The sequence below is a fragment of the Diabrotica virgifera genome, chromosome 8 (assembly GCF_917563875.1).
Source record: "Diabrotica virgifera virgifera chromosome 8, PGI_DIABVI_V3a".
NCBI lineage: Eukaryota > Metazoa > Arthropoda > Insecta > Coleoptera > Chrysomelidae > Diabrotica > Diabrotica virgifera.
In genome coordinates this window covers 63,240,068-63,258,902 of record NC_065450.1, presented here as the reverse complement: position 1 = coordinate 63,258,902, position 18,835 = coordinate 63,240,068, and the positions used below count along the sequence as shown (strand labels likewise).

The following is an 18,835-nucleotide window of genomic DNA, read 5'->3' as shown; positions in this document are numbered from 1 at the left end:
GGGATTTTAGCTTTTAATATCAGTTGAGAAATTTTCGAGAAGTGCTTTTTTGTTTAGTATGATTAAATATAATTATTGACAACATAATCTAATAATAGAAATCAATTACAAACATGATTTTTTATTATTAGACAAGATACGTCTCATTAGGCATTAGGTATATATTATACTGTATAATACACAGCGTTGCTCTCTACTATTGTTCTGAAGCTATTTTCTCGTGGCATTTTTGTAATTAACTATTTTTAATGGGAAATAAGCCACAATTTTACCAAAAAACTTATTTTATTAACGTTTCGACGTCCAAATCGGATGCGGTTCTCAAAATACAAAAAATATTAATGAATTAAACAAAAATGTTGTTGCTTAGTAAAAAATTCTTCTAATAATTTATTTAATCTGACTCATTTATATTGGTAATTCAGCAATAATATATTATACATTTTAGAGTAGAAGACTTTAAAATGATATTGCCAATTGTTAATTCGATTACATGAAATCAACCCCAACTCAAGAATATCCGTCATAAAGAAAATCATAGCATGTGATCTATCTTTAAAAATACAACCACATGACCACATGCAACGGTGACAGTAAAATTGTGGCATTAGAGATTCCATAGTAAATCACGAGTAAAAACCAGGAAAAAACCTCGTAATACTATCATGACATCTTAAGTATTAGGTCTTACTATGATTATCGTAAGTATTATATTAGAATCTGGTATTAGTTTTGAGAGTAAACTAAAGTAAGACCTAATACTAACGATGTCGGGATGGTATCACGAGGTTTTTTCCTGGTTTTTCCTCGTGATTTACGCGAATCTCTAACGCGAGAATTTTACTGTCACCGTTGCATATGGTTGTATTTTTTAAAGACAGATCACATGCTATGATTTTTTTTGTGACGGATATTGTTGAGTTGGGGTTGATTTCATGTAATCGAATGAACAATTGGCAATATCATTTTAAATTCTTCTACTATAAAATGTATAATATATGTCTGAATTGTCGATATAAATGAGTCAGATTAAATAAATTATTAGAAGAATTATTTACTAAGCAACAACATTTTTGTTCAATTCATTAATATTTTTTGTATTTTGACAACGGCATCCGATTTGGACGTCGAAACGTTAGTTTAAATGTCGAAACGTTAAAATAGTTAGTTTAAATTTTGGAATGGAATAGCTTTTTTTAAGGCATTGAAAATTTTTAGGAGAATATTCAAGCAGCTCGTGTTTCAGATTGCGTTCATAATCATCGCTGTTACAATGTGTTGAACAGATACGAGCATTGTTAACGTTAAAATTGTCTGCACGTTTACGTTTACATAATTGTTTTCACACACATCGCACTTTTTTGTTTTTTGGGAAACTAAAAAACTTGATATTCGTATGGAAACCTTGTGATTGATTGTCCACATTACAACCAAACACGGCACACCTTATTTTTAATAAAAGTTTAACAAATTATAAGTAAAATTCACATTAAACAAAAAAATAAACACCGTACTATACGACCATAATGAATTTAATGCTGTTCTACTCACAGAGTGACGTAGCTACGTAGGCCCCGCCCACCGACTCTATGTCATATCTTCAGTTATTGTATCATGTACTTTAGTTGTCTCCCGTGCCCAAATAGAAAAAGCATGAAAAACTGCCATACAAACCTTACACACATATTAAAACTTTGTTTATGCCCTAGGCATTTCACCCAACTGGCTGGAGAAGAATAGGTGATAAGCTAAGGAAATAAATACCTTTTACGGCACTTTGATCAACTAAAAATATTGATGAACATACTAACAGAAGAAAGTCACAGGCTGGACATTAAGTCCAAAACCAAAATTATGGTATTCCACAAGAGCCCCCATGAACAAATTACACCCAATATACAAATCAATGGTATAACCCTTTAGAGTTCCCAAAGCCTCCTGGGCAGAGAGCTAAATAGTCAGCTAGACCACTTAAAGGAAATTAGAAGACGCATTGAAATAACAAGATCTGGTTTTACGAACATGCGTAAACTGCTCTGTAATATCAAGCTATCAGTCACAATAAGATTGAGAACACTAAAGTGTTATGTGTGGTCTCTATTACTATATGGCTGTGAGACCTGGACAAACAGTATGACGTCAACAAACTGAATTCATTTGAAATGTGGATGTCCCGCTGAATGCTAAGAATAAGCTGGACAAGGAGAACTACGAATGAAGAAGTACTGGGAATAATGAACACACGTCCTCATCTGGTCAATACAATCAAAATTCGAAAGACGTCACATAAGACGACACATAATGCGACATATGGAATTTAGCAGCTCCAGGTAATAATAGAAGGCAAAATCGAAGGTAAAAGGGTTATAAGAAGAAAGAAAAAATCCTGGCTCCGAAACATCAGAGATTGGACCCATACCACAGGGAATGACTTAATTCATCAAGCCCAGAACAGTGAGAAATTTGTCATATTGATCGCCAACCTCAATAGAAAAGGCACTTAGGAAGAGGAGGACGACAATTTGACATAAAAATTTTTCGCTTCCTTAATTCATTCAAGTGTGTACTTATCAGTCTTTCAACTGTTTACTTATTACATTCCTTTTTTAGGAGGGCTTTGGTACAAAGATGTCCAAAAGTAAAAGTACTCAATTTAATTTCCTTGGGGGGTCAACATCAAGGTGTTTATGGCCTTCCTAGATGTGCTATTATATCAGAAGTTTTATGCGATTATCTAAGACAGATGTTAAATGGAGCTGCATACACGGAGTAAGTAAATATTTTTTATAAAAATATCAAGTCAAAGGTGAAACATATGTACACGCAATAGCGCAGTAGTTTCATTATCAGGAGATTTACAAGTTCCCTTATGTATGTCTTGTGAAAACGTGTCCCAACTATTACTATATTCTTGATCATAGTAAGTTTGATAAGTCTCAGTCCGTTGCCATTTGAGTCTGCGTGTAGGCTCTCTTTACCGTTAGAGGAGGAGAAGATATTCTCTCCTCCAATTTTGCCGTTAAAGTCTCCTGCTAATATTTTAACATCTTTCTTTGGCAACTTACCGTACTCTCAGTCCAGTGCCTCATAGAGCAGATCTTTTTCATCGTCCCCTTTATCTTTAGTTGGTGTGTGAATACGTCAAATGTTAACATTATCAAACTTTCTTTTAAGTAACATTCGATATATTGGGTCTATTAAATAAAAAGAAGTATTTGCTTTTATTATTTAAGTATTTACTTAATAGTAATTGAATAAAGTACTTTCTTTAATGCTTTGTTCAATTACTATTACGTCAATACTTAAATACGAGGAAGTAATAGTAAATACTTCTTTTTATTCAATACACCCATTACATGATCAATAGGGTTGAGCTCAATTACGCTGTGTTTAATCCTGCTGCTCACAATAATTCCAGTATCAAATAAGTGGCGGTTAGGGTATCCGCTGTAGTAGATTCTTATTAGTCCAGAAAGCCACTGCGCATCCGCTAGGAAAAATATTCCGATTCCGATTTTTTTGCACAATCTTACTCAAAAAGGACCCCTTTTAACAAATTTGCATGTTGCCAGGACCAAAAGTAGGTCAAAAATTTTTTAAACGTTTTTTTTTGTTTTTTTTTCTAAAATTATTATTTTTGCATGTAACAAAGTTTTTTTTAGGTTTTTTGGATCATTCCAAACAGAAAAGGTCTTTAGTGACTTTTCTCTAAAGTTGATAGTTTTTGACATATAAGCGATTAAAAATTGAAAAATTGCGAAATCGGTTATTTTTAACCTTCAAAAACTATGCGAAAAACTTCAAATTTGAATGTTGCCAAGGTAAGTAGATATTCTTTAAACATCGATTGATGAAATCCCGAAGAGTTTTTTGCAATACAATATTCAAAACTCCTTTGTTTTTTAATTTGTAATCATGCGTGCGCGACACTATTTTCCACCGTTGCATGTGTATACAGTATGGTGCAAATGAAAGGAATAAATTCGTTATTTTGTAAACCGGCGACTTTCAGGAAAAAACCCGAAACAGGTCGATTTTTATTTTTAAGGTATGATATTGTGGCATATATGGTATACTAATGACGTCATCCGTCTGGGCGTGATGACGTAATCAATGATTTTTTTAAATGATTTTTTTAAATTTTTTAAATTTTTTTTAATAAGAATAGGGGTCGTGTGGTAGCTCGTTTGAAAGGTTCTTCAATTCTCTATTCAGTAATGTAAACATTTACATAATTATTTATACAGGGTGTCCAAAAATTTTTTATTAAATTAAATTATTTGACAAAAAAGAAGTAGAAGTATATAAATAATTATATAAATTTTTATATTACTGAATAGAGAATTAAAGAACCTTTCAAATGAGCTAGCACGCGACTAGTATTCTCATTTAAAAAAATCATCGATTACGTCATCACACCCAGATGGATGACGTCACTAGTATACCATATATGCCACAATATCATAACTTAAAAATAAAAATCGACCTGTTTCGGGATTTTTACTTAAAGTCGCCGGTTTACGAAATAACGAATTTATTCCTTTCATTTGCACCATACTGTCGGTGGAAAATAGTGTCGCGCACGCTTGATTAGTAATTAAAAAACAAAGGAGTTTTGAATATTGTATTGCAAAAAACTCTTCGGGATTTCATCAATCGATGTTTAAAGAATATCTACCTACCTTGGCAACATTCAAATTTTCAGTTTTTCACATAGTTTTTAAGGGTTAAAAATGGCCGATTTCGCAATTTTTCAATTTTTAATCGCTGTGTCAAAAACTATCAACTTTAGAGAAATGTCACTAAAGACCTTTTCTGTTTTGAATGATCCAAAAGACCCAAAAAACTTTGTTCCATGAAAAAAAAAATAATTTTAGGAAAAAAACAAAAAAAAAACGTTTAAAAAATTTTTGACCTACTTGGTCCTGGCAACATGCAAATTTGTTAAAAGGGGTCCTTTTTGAGTAAGATTGTGCAAAAAATCCGAATCAAAATATTTTTCCTAGCGGATGCGCAGTGGCTTTCTGGACTATATTCTTCACGTGCCGTATCAGAATTATATCCGCCGTTGGCGATCATCATTTTGAATACTTCACGATCTTCTGCACTATGGAATAATTGTCCTTCATTTGATATCTGAGTACATTCACGAATGTCTTTTAACCAATAAAATTGTTTTCTTCTTACACTTCTACGGCCACCTATTTTACCTTTGAGGAATCAGTTGTAGAATTCTATATCGATTTCCCCTCACTACATGTCCCAGATAAGACATTTTCCGGAGTTAAACAGTCTTTAGCAGTTCTCTATATTTGTTGACCCTTTTTAGTATTTCCTCATTAGTTTCACTTGCTATCCAATGCTGCAATTCTGTTCACACTTCTGCACCATACAAAAGTACCTACAGACCAAACATAGTACTTAATCATTCTTTGTCTTAGTTCTTAACTGAGATGATTATTGAAAAGAAATGACTTCATTTTCATAAAAGTAGTTTTAGTCATTGCTATTCCGCGTTTTATTTCTACATCTGGATCTAGTTAGTCCATTATGACAGATCCCAAATTGTCCCAAATGCGTCATTGTGTGACGTTTTTTAACTTGGTCTCCATTTAATTGAAGCTCGCCATCTGGATACGGGTTACGAGTAGACTAAAAATTTGGTTTTGTTTGAGTTTATTTTAATGCTCATTCCCTCTCCTACTTCGTGAATACGATCAAGCAGAATTTGGAGACTTTCAATATTTTCTGGCAGAATGACTGTATCGTCCGCGAATCTAATTACATTAAGTAGTTCCCCGTTGATTTTTATTCCATATGGTTGTCCGAGTCAACATTGAGCAATGATGGGGACAAAATGCAACCTTGTTTGACTCCTCGGTGTATGGAGATTTCGTCGATGCACTTTTCTCCAATTTTACGATAGCAGTTAGATTCCAGTCATAGCCACCTTTACTTTACAAGCCATGAAGAGAAAAAGGCAACGTCGCAATTGATGACGTCGGTAGTCTGACTTTCGGAATACCGCTTTCGAAACCACGATTTTAAATTACAAATTCAAGTAAAATTTATAGTATGTATTTTTTAAGTCGAACAGAAATAGCTATTTGTATAACAAGGGAGGAAAGTGCTACTTTTCCTCCCGAGAATGAAGTTTACTGCCCGACGCGTAGCGGAGGGCAGTAATCATTCAAGGGAGGAAAAGGCACTTTACTCCCATGTTATACATATGGTTTTTCCACCTTCCTCAAATAACAAGTCATTTTTTCATTTTTACTTAGTTTATTTATGTAACTAACCAACAAAATTTATTAGAACTAAAACTAACAAGTACGTACAATATAACTGTCAACTGTCAAATATAAGTCAAATAAATAATGTAAACATTGTTAAATCAAAATAACAATTTACTGTTTTTTACCATTATGCAAAATACAGAGTGTTTTATAAATAAACGTTAAAATGTATAGAAACTTACGTAATAAAAAATAGATATTGTACAGGGCGTCAATAAGTTACATTTCATGAATGAAATACCATGACGTCACTTTTACTTTTCCTCCCTAGGGAGGAAAAATATTTTCCTCCCTAGGGAGGAAAAGTACAACTTTGCTCCCTACAAACAGGTCCGGAAAAGTATACTTTCGGTAGAGGTAGGTGGAAAAATATATTAACTAGAAACTTTTACAAAATCAAATTAAAAGTAATTCCTTGTAAGTAATGTTTATTATACAAAAAAAGAAACAATGACAAGAAAATGTGTAATACTTTATTTTAAATAAATAATATCTTATTTTAAATTATATGCAAAATATCGCTAAAAATAACTATAAAAACAATTGCTGACAATGTTTGATGTGCATTGTTGGGGTTTAGAGTAGATAACTGTCTTTTTTGTTATCGCCCTTATCGTCCAGCAAACAGACCGACGTGTTAATTACGTGAATTTTGGGTACATTTGTCACCAATATACGTAAATTGCTTACGTGAATTTCACGTGAAAATTTGGTTGGAATGTCATATTGAAAATACGTCTTTAAATTACGTGAATAACTCGTCTTCACTAGACGTGTTATTTACCTTAAATAGCAATAAAATGTTTCGGGAAATTCACGTTGCAAATACGTGTTGATTGACGTATCTTTTAGGGAATGTATATATTAGTATTCACGTGAAAGATACGTCCTCGGTTCACGTAAATAATTCGACCTTAATTAACTTATGAATCACGTAATTATTATCCTCATAATATGATATAAATAAAACAAGCATATAAAGTATTAACAATGTATTTATTTAGTAGAATTTAGAGACTTTAAAACATTTGTCCTGTATAATTATTATACAAGATAATGAACCAAAAATGGTACCGACCTAAAGACACATTAAAAAATTTGCCAACATAAAACACAACACAGGTCACTTTTTATTTCGAGGACACTTCGACACTTTCTTGTTTTTTCTAATTGCATCATGGCACTTCAACCCTCGAGCAGTGAGGTAAACGTTAATACGAAAGACATTATTATAAAATAAACCCGCCTAAAATAAAACGAGGGAAATAAAGCTCTTCACGTTTCACTTCTTGTTGTGAGAAATGTGAGAAGCCAAGCCAGAGCCAGAGAAGCTGATATTAGAGGATATGATCATCGATTATAAAAATCGATTATTTTTAAATTACAGTTAAACTATTCTACTTACTTTAAATTAGTATTACGAATTTTCTTTTTGTTTTTAAATTTCTTCTACTATTAACTAATTGGTCTTACTAAAAATCTATTTCAATACCAGAATAATATAAAAAAATAATCCTATCGAAGCGTATCTATTATTCGATAAATCGATTAATTTAGTTTTCGAACCAACTATGTTAGTCACGTGATGGTATTTAAAGGAGGAGAAATTCTGGTAGTACTTCATCACCGCGCGCGATTTGAAAATAAGACAACATCATTTTAGCTCCTGTGATATTTTTAAAGAAAAAAATAGCTTTAAATCAATTTGGATTGAAATAGTTATGCTAAATGATCTTAAAAGCGAAATCATAAACTTTTTGTTTAAATATTGGTATTATTTACATTACTTTTACGTGAAATACATCTAATTTTTCGACGTCCATAAAATACAGTGAGTAAAATTCAAGCGATACGTATTTAACCAACACCATTGTAAATTTTTTTTTCCAAAATATTTCTCAAAATTTAACCAAAGGAAGTTATTTCTGTTTCGTGATTATTACGTGAAATAAACGTACCTTTGCGATGTAACCGAAATTCACAAATATTATAAAAAACATGTACTATATTCGTCATTATGATTTTATATTATTCTAATGTCAAACATGTATAAAGAAAGCACTAATATATAGGTGAATGATTTGGCACTGAAATACGTTTTTTTCCCGTCATAAATCACCGAGTTACGTATTCGTTGAAATTTGCCGTAAATTTAACGTAATTATCACGTAATTGGGCTCAAGTCTGTTTGCTGGGGTTATTTTTCTTTTTATACTTTTTTGAAGATTCGTTACTTTGATGGCTGCTATTTCTGTATAATTATTTAAAACAATATTACACATAATTTATATAACAGCAGAATAAACTTTGAAGGCATTTTCCCTACATTCACACTAAAATTCAAAATTTAAGTGAAATCCTTCATGCTGTTGTAAACTTTTCATTACCAAAGATCATAATAACATCAAGTGACAATAATTGTTTTACAAAAATAATTTTTTAAGATTGGGATTGTTAATAATAAATTCAAATGTTAAACAAAGGTGATAATAAATACATTTTACTGAATCCGTTGCTAAGCACAAACCATCCTTTTGCAAATAATAATAGTAATCTGCTCCAGTTGTCTCTCCTTTACTGCAAAAAACAAGCTGTTTGAACTAGAATCGTCTTAATAACATACCTTTTAAAGCTTTTTATAATTTGTAGCACGAAACATTGTAAAATTTTTCAGGTTCTCTGTAAATATGGTGAATATTGTATACAAACAAAAAATGAGAATTGACAGATTTAACCGGTCTACCATTAGATGTTGCCAAGTTTCAACTTCATGGCTTGTTAAGTAAAGGTGGCTATGTTCCAGTACACATTTTTAATGACACGAATATCTTTGTCATATATTCCTTATATTTTTTAGCATCTTTATTAATTTTACATGCTGTACGTTATGTAATGCCTTTTCAAAGTTCATACAGCATGCAAGTACATCTGTTCTTTTATCACAGTATTTTTTTCATAGAATATTTAACGCAAAAAGTGCCTCCCTGGTTCCCATAGCATTTCTAAAACCAAATTGGATATCAGCGAAATCTTCTTCGCATTTGCGGCTGATGCTGTTTTGAAGTATTTTTAGGAAATCTTAAAAGTGTGGCTCATTAGGCAAATTAATCGATATTCTGAGCATTTTCTAGCATTGTGTTTTTGAAGGAGGTATTGTGACAAAGATGGACTAGAGTGTGGACTGTGGGAATCACTCCGGTGTTAAAATATATTGCATCAAAAACTTTTATTACTACTTTTATGTTATCTTCATCTATTAGCTTCAGCAACTCAGTTGGTTTATCATGTGGACCACAAGCTTTCCTCTAGTAGATATTGTAGTTCTCTTTAGAATACCTACTTCTTTTTAATAATAAAATATGCATTTTGATACTGCATATAAATGTAAACTATAGTCGGTTCGCTAAACTCAGACACAACTGGCTAGTGATTTTAGTAGGCAATTTTTTTTGTTTTTTGCCAATTTTGCCAAAATTGGCAAAATTACTAATTATTTAGTAATTATTAACTGTTCAGTAATTATTTTTTTTTTGCCCATTGTGCCAAATTGGCAAAATTACTGACTAAAATCACTAGCCAGTTGTGTCTGAGTTTGGCGAACCGACTATAAATATATTAATTGAAAATTTTAATAATATAATTGCTGTCTTTATACAGGGTGTCCCGAAAAGATTGGCCATAAGTTATACCACACATTCTGGGGTCAAAAATAGTTCGGTTGAACCTTACTTACCTTAGTACAAATGTGCTCAAAAAAGTTACAGCCCTTTGAAGTTACAAAATGAAAATCAATTTTTTTCAATATATCCAAAACTATTAGAGATTTTTTATTGAAAATGGTCATGTATTATTCTTAAGGCAGGGACATCTTAAAATAAAATTATAGTAAAATTGGTCCACCCCATAAAATTTTATGGGGGTTTTGTTCCCTTAAATCCCCACAAACTTTTGAGTACCTTCCAATTAATTCATTATTGTGGTACCATTAGTTCCACACAACGTTTTTAAAACCTTTTTGTCTCTTAGTATTTTTTCGATAAGCCAGTTTTTATCGAGATGCGGCTTTTTTTAATATATTTACATAAAAATTTTATGGGAATTTTGTTCCTTTAAACCCCCCAAATGTTTGTGTACGTTCCAATTAAACTAGTGTTGTGGTACCATTAGTTAAACACAGTGTATTTAAGACTTTTTTGCCTTGGTCTTTTTTTGATAATTCACCTTTTTCAAAATATACCTAAAAATGTAAGTTATAAATAAATTTTAAGATTATTAACAGGTGTCTATAATCATACTTACCATATACAGTTGAGTCCCTGAATCTTTACCCGTGCGTCATCATTTAAAGCATACGAAATAAGTCGATGATAAGTCAGAAATTGAAATTTACTAAACGCAACAGCAAGTGACAGTAAGTGACTTGCTGTTACGTTTAGTAAATTTCAATTTCCGACTTATCATCGACTTATTTCGTATGCTTTAAATGATGACGCACGGGTAAAGATTCAGGGACTCAACTGTACAAATATTTGGTGGATTCGACAACTTATTCAAAATATCTCGATAAACACTGGCTTATCAAAAAAGTACTAAGAGGCCAAAAGTTTTAAAAACATTGTGTTTAACTAATGGTGCTACAATAATAATTTAATTGGAACGTACACAAAAGTTTAGGGGGTTTAAGGGAACAAAACCCCCATAATATAATTTTTATGGGGTGCACAAATTTCACTTTAATTTTTTTTAAGATGTTGCTGCCATAAAAATTCCAAATGTCCATTTTCAATAAAAAATCTATAAGAGTTTTCGATATATGAAAAAAAAATCGATTTTCATTTTGTAACTTCAAAGGGATGTAACTTTTTCTGTGTGCACTATTGTATATAGGAATATAGGTAAGTGAGATTCAATCAACCTATTTTTGACCCCAGAATCTGTGGTATAATTTATGACCAATCTTTTCGGGACACCCTGTACATCTATTTTAATTTAAATGTTTTTTGTAGCATTGTACAAAAAGATTTGGTCCAAGCTACCTACTGGCACGACCCACTGGACGAAGATCTTTACAAAGAAAAGAGTACTTTCTTGGCTGATATAAACAACGAAAAAACCATCAACGCGGAATACAGTGAGAGAATCAAGTCCTTGGAAAATTTGGTGCTGGTAAAATTTTTAAATGATACCATGGTCGAGCCTGTGGAAAGTGAGTGGTTCGGATTTTACAAACCTGGACAAGCCGAAGAAATTTTGCCTTTGTTAGAATCGCCTCTGTATACAGAAGTAAGTTAATTAAGATGCAAATGATACCCAAAACCACTGACATTGACCATATTATCCTCTTACCATAATTACTAGATCATCCGCGTAGGCTTTCCCTTCTACACCATGTGCGTCAAGGACCGAGATTAAGTCATCCACCAGGAGTGACCAAGGAGGGGAGAAGGCACTCCCGCCTGTGAGCACCCCTATACTTTATTTCACGTTAAAAACGGAACGTTTGGCGTTTGGCTAATGCAGATCAGTGTTGACAAAACTATCAGGCACCTGTTACCTACTATGTACTAGACTGCCGATATACGATTCATTCTCGATACGGTAGAAGCGACCAGTGGCGTAACAAACTCCGTCGCCCCCCCCCCCGCCAGAATTGAAAAAGGGGCCCCCTTTAAAAAGTTAATAAATACGACTTGTTTAACAAAAACTTATGTGTGTTATAGCCTAGTACTTCTTCTTCTTTCTCCAAACTCTTTATGACATTCAGGGGCGTCGGAAGTTTTATTCATCCTCTATCCATATCTTCCATTTCTTGCGATCCTTTGCTAACTCTTTCATTTGTTGATGTGGTTTTCCTTTTTCCTGTCCAATTGCTATAATCTGATCGATCCACCTTTTCCTTATCATCCCTTTCCTTCTTTTACCATATCTTTTTTATTCCATCACCTGCTTTGGTAGTCTTCCCTAGTCCATTCTGTTTATGCGCCCATACCATTTTAATTTTCTTTTTTGGATATTGGTTATTATCGATTCCTGTTTCAGTCTTTGTCTAATATCTTCATTTCTTATTCTGTCTAATTTCGTTTTGCCATCTACTCTACATTGAGCTATTTGCGCAGTAGATGACACAACACCGATCAAACTGAGGGAACCAGAAATGCGCATAAACCACCTCACTAAAGACGAAAAAATGCGCACCTGGATGGCTAAACCTCTGCACGGGCGACATTTCAATGAGGTCAGCCAAGACTATGTCGACAATACAGCGTCGAACTATTGGTTGACATCAGGAAAGATGTTCCCTGAAACGGAGGGTTCATTACTGGCCATTCAGGATCAGGTTATACCAACCAGAAATTAGCTGAAATATATCATCAAAGACCCTCAGGTTTAAAACGACAGATGCCGATATGGATGTCAAGCCCAAGAAACCATCCAACATCTTACAGGTGGCTGCCAGGCATTTGCTGCAACTGAATACAAGGAACGGCATGACGCAGTGGCAAAAATCCTTCATCTAGAGATAGCTTTCAAGCTGGGACTTCTCCAAACGGACCATCTCCCGTATTATCAATAAGTCCCTGAGAGTATGCTTGAGGATGGCAACTACAAGCTATACTGGGACCGCACTGTGCTCACAGACCAAACAGTGGCACATAATAGACCAGATCTCGTACTAGTTAATAAATTAACAAGACAGACAACACTAGTTGATGTGGCGATATCTAACAACAATAATCTACGGAGTAAATTTACTGAAAAGATCGCCAAGTACAGAGATCTGGAAATTCAAATACGAAGGCAATGGAGAATGCAAAGTACCCAGACGATACCGAATATTATGTCTACTACTGGAGTCATTCCGAAGACCCTCCTCGAAAGCATAAAAAAGCTGGGTCTAAATGAACACCTTTATAAGACCATGCAGAAAGCTGTACTACTTGCGACGGCCAGATGCGTACGAAAATTTCTGGGAGAAACTCCAGCATAATAAGTCACCTAGGGCTCGAAAACACAGAAAGAGTCCCACCAGAGCTCAATCCTTTTGATACCGTAGGTATCTGGGATGAGTCAATTTTCCCCTTAGAGGGAGTCTGAGCCGTCTGGCTAAACTTGAAAAACATTAAAAATATTACTAAAAGATTTTTAAATTGAAAACTTATTGGTCCACTTCCCTGGTGACACCTCCAAGGCTTCTACAATATGCAAGCCAAATGGATGCTGCAGTGAAGACTAAAGGGAAGGAATTCTACACTATGCAATTCACAACCCCCGTCTGCCAACGGAACTTTACCTTTTTTTTAGTATTTAAAAAAGGCTTTATTTTTATTTTTTTTTATAAAAGTTTCTAGCACCAAAACTAAGCGAGTTACGCTCAAAATAAAGTTGACCCCTTGTTTTGGTAAAGAAAATCGTGAAAATCTCCCCCTATTTAGCACCCCAAATGAAACTATACCGCTTTACAAATTACTTAACTTTTTTTATGACCTGTAAGTTTCACTGGTTCAAAGTGCTTATTTTTGAAATGGTTCTAGTTGAAATGGCTTGAACGAGTCACTAATCACGGGTGTATGCAAATTTTGAACAGCCATATCTTAACCAATTTTTGTCTTAAAGAAAAACAAAATAAAACTTTAAAAGCAAAACCTACATTTCTTTACTTTCTAAGATTTTTTGTATCACTAATACTTTTTAAGTTATTTTAAGAAAAGGGCATTTTTCCCAAACAAAAAAAACCTTTTTCTACTATAAAACCAATTTTTTTCAAAAATAAGATCTTTGAACCGGTCAAACTTACAGATAATATAAACAATACATACAGTCGTAAAAATGAAAGAATACCCATGAAAGATCACATCAATCACTTATTTTGTATTTCCTGTCTTTTTCTATAAATAACAAACGTTTGTTATAGATAAAGACAGCAAAGACAAAATAAGTGATTTATGTGATCGTTCATGGGTATTCTTTCATTTTTCCGATTGTAAAGTAAATGGAAAAGCGCCTATGATTAATATTATTTGAGGTGCTAAATAAGAGAAAATTTTGGAGTGCTTCATTTTTGGTTATTTTACGTTGAAATATTCGATTTGGAATTGTACACGAATAAGAACAATTTTTCATGAGCTTTAACTTTGCTTTTACTCGATTGACTAAATGAATAGACCATTATTTTGTTTTTTTTTTATAAGCTGCCTACATTATTGCTAAAAATATTTTTTTGATAATATTTAATTCGATAAAAATTTTTGAGTTATTTGCGAATGACCGCCTAAAAATGTGTGTTTTTTTTGTTGAAAAGTAAACAATTTCACTCGTAAATAACTGGAAAAATATTGAGTTAACACTTTCTGAAAAAAAAAAAAAATTTAAGGGTGCAGGTTGGATGCGTTTCCGCGTCCCGCGTCATTAACATATTAAAATACGTTGTCGGACTAACGAAACGTGGCTGTGTTGGACAAGAGATCGACAATCCTTATTAATTAAATATACATCTACAAAAGCAGAGGATACAGAGTGGGAAACAAAGAAGTAAAAATGCTCTGTTAAGCAGACGACGCAATATTGAGAGCCCATGCTGCGGGGGCTTCTGTTACGCCTCTGGAAACTACTGCCGACACTTGTATCGAAATACTAAATGTAAAGAGGAAACCCATTTATAGATTTAGAAATATTGTTCTAAAATTCGGCAAACTGCAATTCTCAAATCTTTCAATGGTCACGTACAAAGCATTATAGTTTATTGTTGTCACCATAAAAGTTGGAAAGAACGGAAAGAATTAAGTTTATAGATATGAGACGATTCACTTGCCGAACATGCTTATTTAGAAATTTACGTTCTTGAATTTAAACACACAACGTAAAATAATATAACAATAACAGATTTTTACATAACATTAGACGACAAGATGGGGCCCCTGATCGATTGGGCCCCCCGCAAGTTTACGCAAATACGTAGGCAACGCAACGTTCCGTTATTAACTTGAAAGGCTCTATAGCCGTTTTGTTCAAAATCTCCTCTCCTTGCAGGACTGTTAGAACTAGCCTATTTTCTAGCATTGTTTTGATCCACTTACATACTTTTGCAGGTAGCGGATATCCCTTTGATGCTGCTGCATTATAAAAATAATTTGGAATTTGGTAGGGAATTATTAAATGCACCTATTAATTACATCTATAAAGGCGGTTAATGCAATCTCTTCATTATTAATATAGTCACTGATTCTCTGAACTACCTCGTACAATGCTGTTTATTATTTTTTTTAGCTAGCACCTATCTCCCAACATATTATATGTATGTAATACATAGTAGCGATTATAAATATTTAATTAGAATATTTTAAATACATTTTTCCTATTTTAGGATCGCTTGGGGCTAGGAGCATTATACTCATCTAACAAGCTGCATTTACTCCAAGTCGAAGGTGAACATTTGAGATTCAAATGGGCTTGGTTCGAAGAAAATATTTTACCCTATTTAAAAGAATAGTTCAATAATATATTGTTGTAAATAAAAGACATTTAATATTATGTATTTATTTTAATCTCATATTTTTCGAGAGAAAAATACCCTCAGAAAAAAATAGCTGTTATTAATCTACTAACAGAAAAACCTTACAAGCCTATACAGGGTGATTGATTAGTAGGGTAAAGTTCAATAGCTCCGCTATAGTAATAGATAGCAATAAAAGTTAAGAACAAAAATTTTAGCCACCTTTGAGCTTCACATTACAAAATTAGTTAGAATGTTACAGGGTGTTCGATAACACAGTGGCAGACCTTACTTTTGTTTTTTTAAATGGAACACCCTATATTTTATTTTATATTCGAAATTCTGTTAACGTCTCCATCACAAAAATATAAAGGTTTGTAAGGTTGTACAGGGTATTTACAAAGTTATAACCAATTTTGTATGAAAATCGTAATAAGTTCAACTCCCTGTATAAATAAAAATAAGCACAACAGCAATGGTTTATTAATGCCATATTTTTTATTTATTGTCAAAATTTTTAAGAATTATTATTGATATTGCTAATTTTCTTTATATCAAATACAGGGTGAGTCAAAACGCAAGTACATTAATTTCTCAGTAATGTTAAATGGAACACCCTGTATTTTATATCATTATTGAAAAGTAACATTAATGTACTTTAATTTTTATATAACATTCCCTATGCCCAAATTTATTAGTTTTCGAGATATTTTCATTTTTCAGAGCAAATTATTTTAGGTGTTTAAATTTATCTAAATTTTAAGTACGCCATGACTGAATTGACAATTGAAAATTACCGATTATCAATCCGGTAATCAATGTAACACTATAGCAAATAAAGAAATAAAAATAATTTACATATTAGTAATACATTTTACAAACAAAAACACAACCACTACATGCAACATTTTTGAAACAATTAAAAACTATCTTTTTATGTAAATGCAACAAATAAACAAAGAACATTAGTAATAAATTTTACAAAAAAACACACAAACACAAAATACAATATTTTGTGAAGACAATTAAACACTACTTTCGTATGTAAATGTAACAATGTAACAAATAAAGAACGAAACATAATTTATCAGTAATACATTTTGCAAAAAAACATGTTTGAAAAAATAAGAAGCTACTTTTAATAAAATATTTAATTACATCAGGTGTTCAAAATTATCTCCTAACACATTTATGTACGACTAAAAACGATCATTGAATGAGCTACTTACTCTACGGAGCATTTGTAAATTAACACATCGAAATGTGGGCCATTCCACGAACATACGCCTGTTTTGGATTACTTCGACAACGAATATTTTACTGTGCAACATAAGAAGTACGAAAGTAAATGGCGCTAATAATTATTCCAATAAACAACAATGTAATTTGCAATTTACTTTAGTTCTTCTTATTTTGCACAGTAAAATATTCATTGTCGAAGTAATCCAAAACAGGCGTATGTTCGTGGAATAGGGTATACACTTTGTATTCTATTTTTCATCTCATCCCTTGTTGTTGGAGGTATTTTATTATTAACGTAACCCCAAAAAAATCAGTCCACTTTATTAAATTCTGGTGATTTTGGTGGCCACGCTACTGGTCCATTGAAAAATGAAAATATCTCGAAAACTAATAAATTTAGACATAGGGAATGTTATCTAAAAATTAAAGTACGGTAATGGCACTTTTCAATAGTGATATAAAATACATTGTGTTCCATTTAAAATTACTGAGAAAATAATATACTTGCGTTTTGACTCACCCTGTATTTGATATAAAGAAAATTAGCAATATCGACCATTCTTGAAAATTTTTACAATACGCTAAAAAATATGGCATCAATAAACCATTGTTGTTTTGCTTATTTTTATGTATACAGGGAGTTGAACTTGTTACGATTTTCATATAAAATTGGTTATAACTTTGTAAATACCCTGTATAACATAACAAACCTTTATATTTTTGTGATGGAGAAGTTAACAGGATTTCGAATTTAAAATAAAATATAGGGTGTTCCATTAAAAAAAAAAACAAGTTAGGTCTGCCACTGTGTTATCGAACACCCTGTAACATTCTAACTAATTTTGTAATGTGAAGTTCAAAGGTGGCTAAAATTTTTGTTACTAACTTTTATTGCTATCTATTACTATAGCGGAGCTATTGAGCTTCACCCTACTAATTAATCACCCTGTAGAGTAAAATGAAATACGCCAAATAGAAAATGGAAAATATCAGAACAAAAAAGAAACTGGGATAAAATAATCTTATCCCATGGATAGGATCATTTTACCTGATATAAAGTAGGTTCTAAGAATAATCAACATTCTTCTCCAACAGAACATTTCAGTGCCATCTATCTTTTTTCTTTCCGCTTGGCTTAGTGTCCCAGATTCACATCCGTATGCCAGTATTGGGAATATTAAGCACTTCATCAACCTAAATTATTTATGAGTTTGAGAAATGTGAGAGTCATTCTATACTTTGGCCATCTTTTCTACGGCGACTTATGCTATAACACATCTACGTTTAATTTCTTCCTGTAATGACTCTTTGTTTGTATCAATGATTCCAGACATAAGTATGAGCTCACAACCTTAAACCGCTCAATCGTGGTTATGTGTGTACGTGTGATATGTTTAACTGTAATGTAAATTGTATAATTTACAAATTGTAAATTGTAGAATTCCCTCATCTTCCTTAGTCTCAGCATCCGTATGGCTTGCAAATTGTAGAAGCCTCGGAGGTGTAACCAGAGAAGGTTCCCATTGTTTTCGTTCTGGTGGGATGTAGAATAGCATTATGTTGTTTTATATGCCATTAGAGTGAAAACTTAGTCTTTTTGCTAGCAGTTGCCGCTAGGGCATCTATGCCATTTCGTTCGTTGCGATCCGGGACTGCACGCTGGGGTTTGTTTTGGTTGGATCAGGGAGAGCAGCATATGTGCCTCCTGATGAGAGACTAATAAGTTTCGAAACCGGTAGGGGTGCTTGCGGCACTCTCTGATTGGACTAGAATATGGTTCGGCTATGTTTTCGTTTTGCAACGAAAT

General features: G+C 32.7%; 1 protein-coding gene across 1 annotated transcript in view; it reads left to right on the top strand.

The window, feature by feature from the left end:
• LOC126890756 (palmitoyl-protein thioesterase 1) overlaps positions 1 to 15,824 on the top strand; it is a 47,800-nt gene extending 31,976 nt beyond the window's left edge. Inside the window, exons 3-5 of the mRNA XM_050659926.1 lie at positions 2,611 to 2,769; positions 11,303 to 11,579; positions 15,658 to 15,824. Coding sequence (XP_050515883.1) covers positions 2,611 to 2,769; positions 11,303 to 11,579; positions 15,658 to 15,783 — 562 coding nt within the window. The 3' untranslated portion in view covers positions 15,784 to 15,824. The remainder of the gene's footprint in view (positions 1 to 2,610; positions 2,770 to 11,302; positions 11,580 to 15,657) is intronic.
• Positions 15,825 to 18,835: the final 3,011 nt, after the last annotated feature.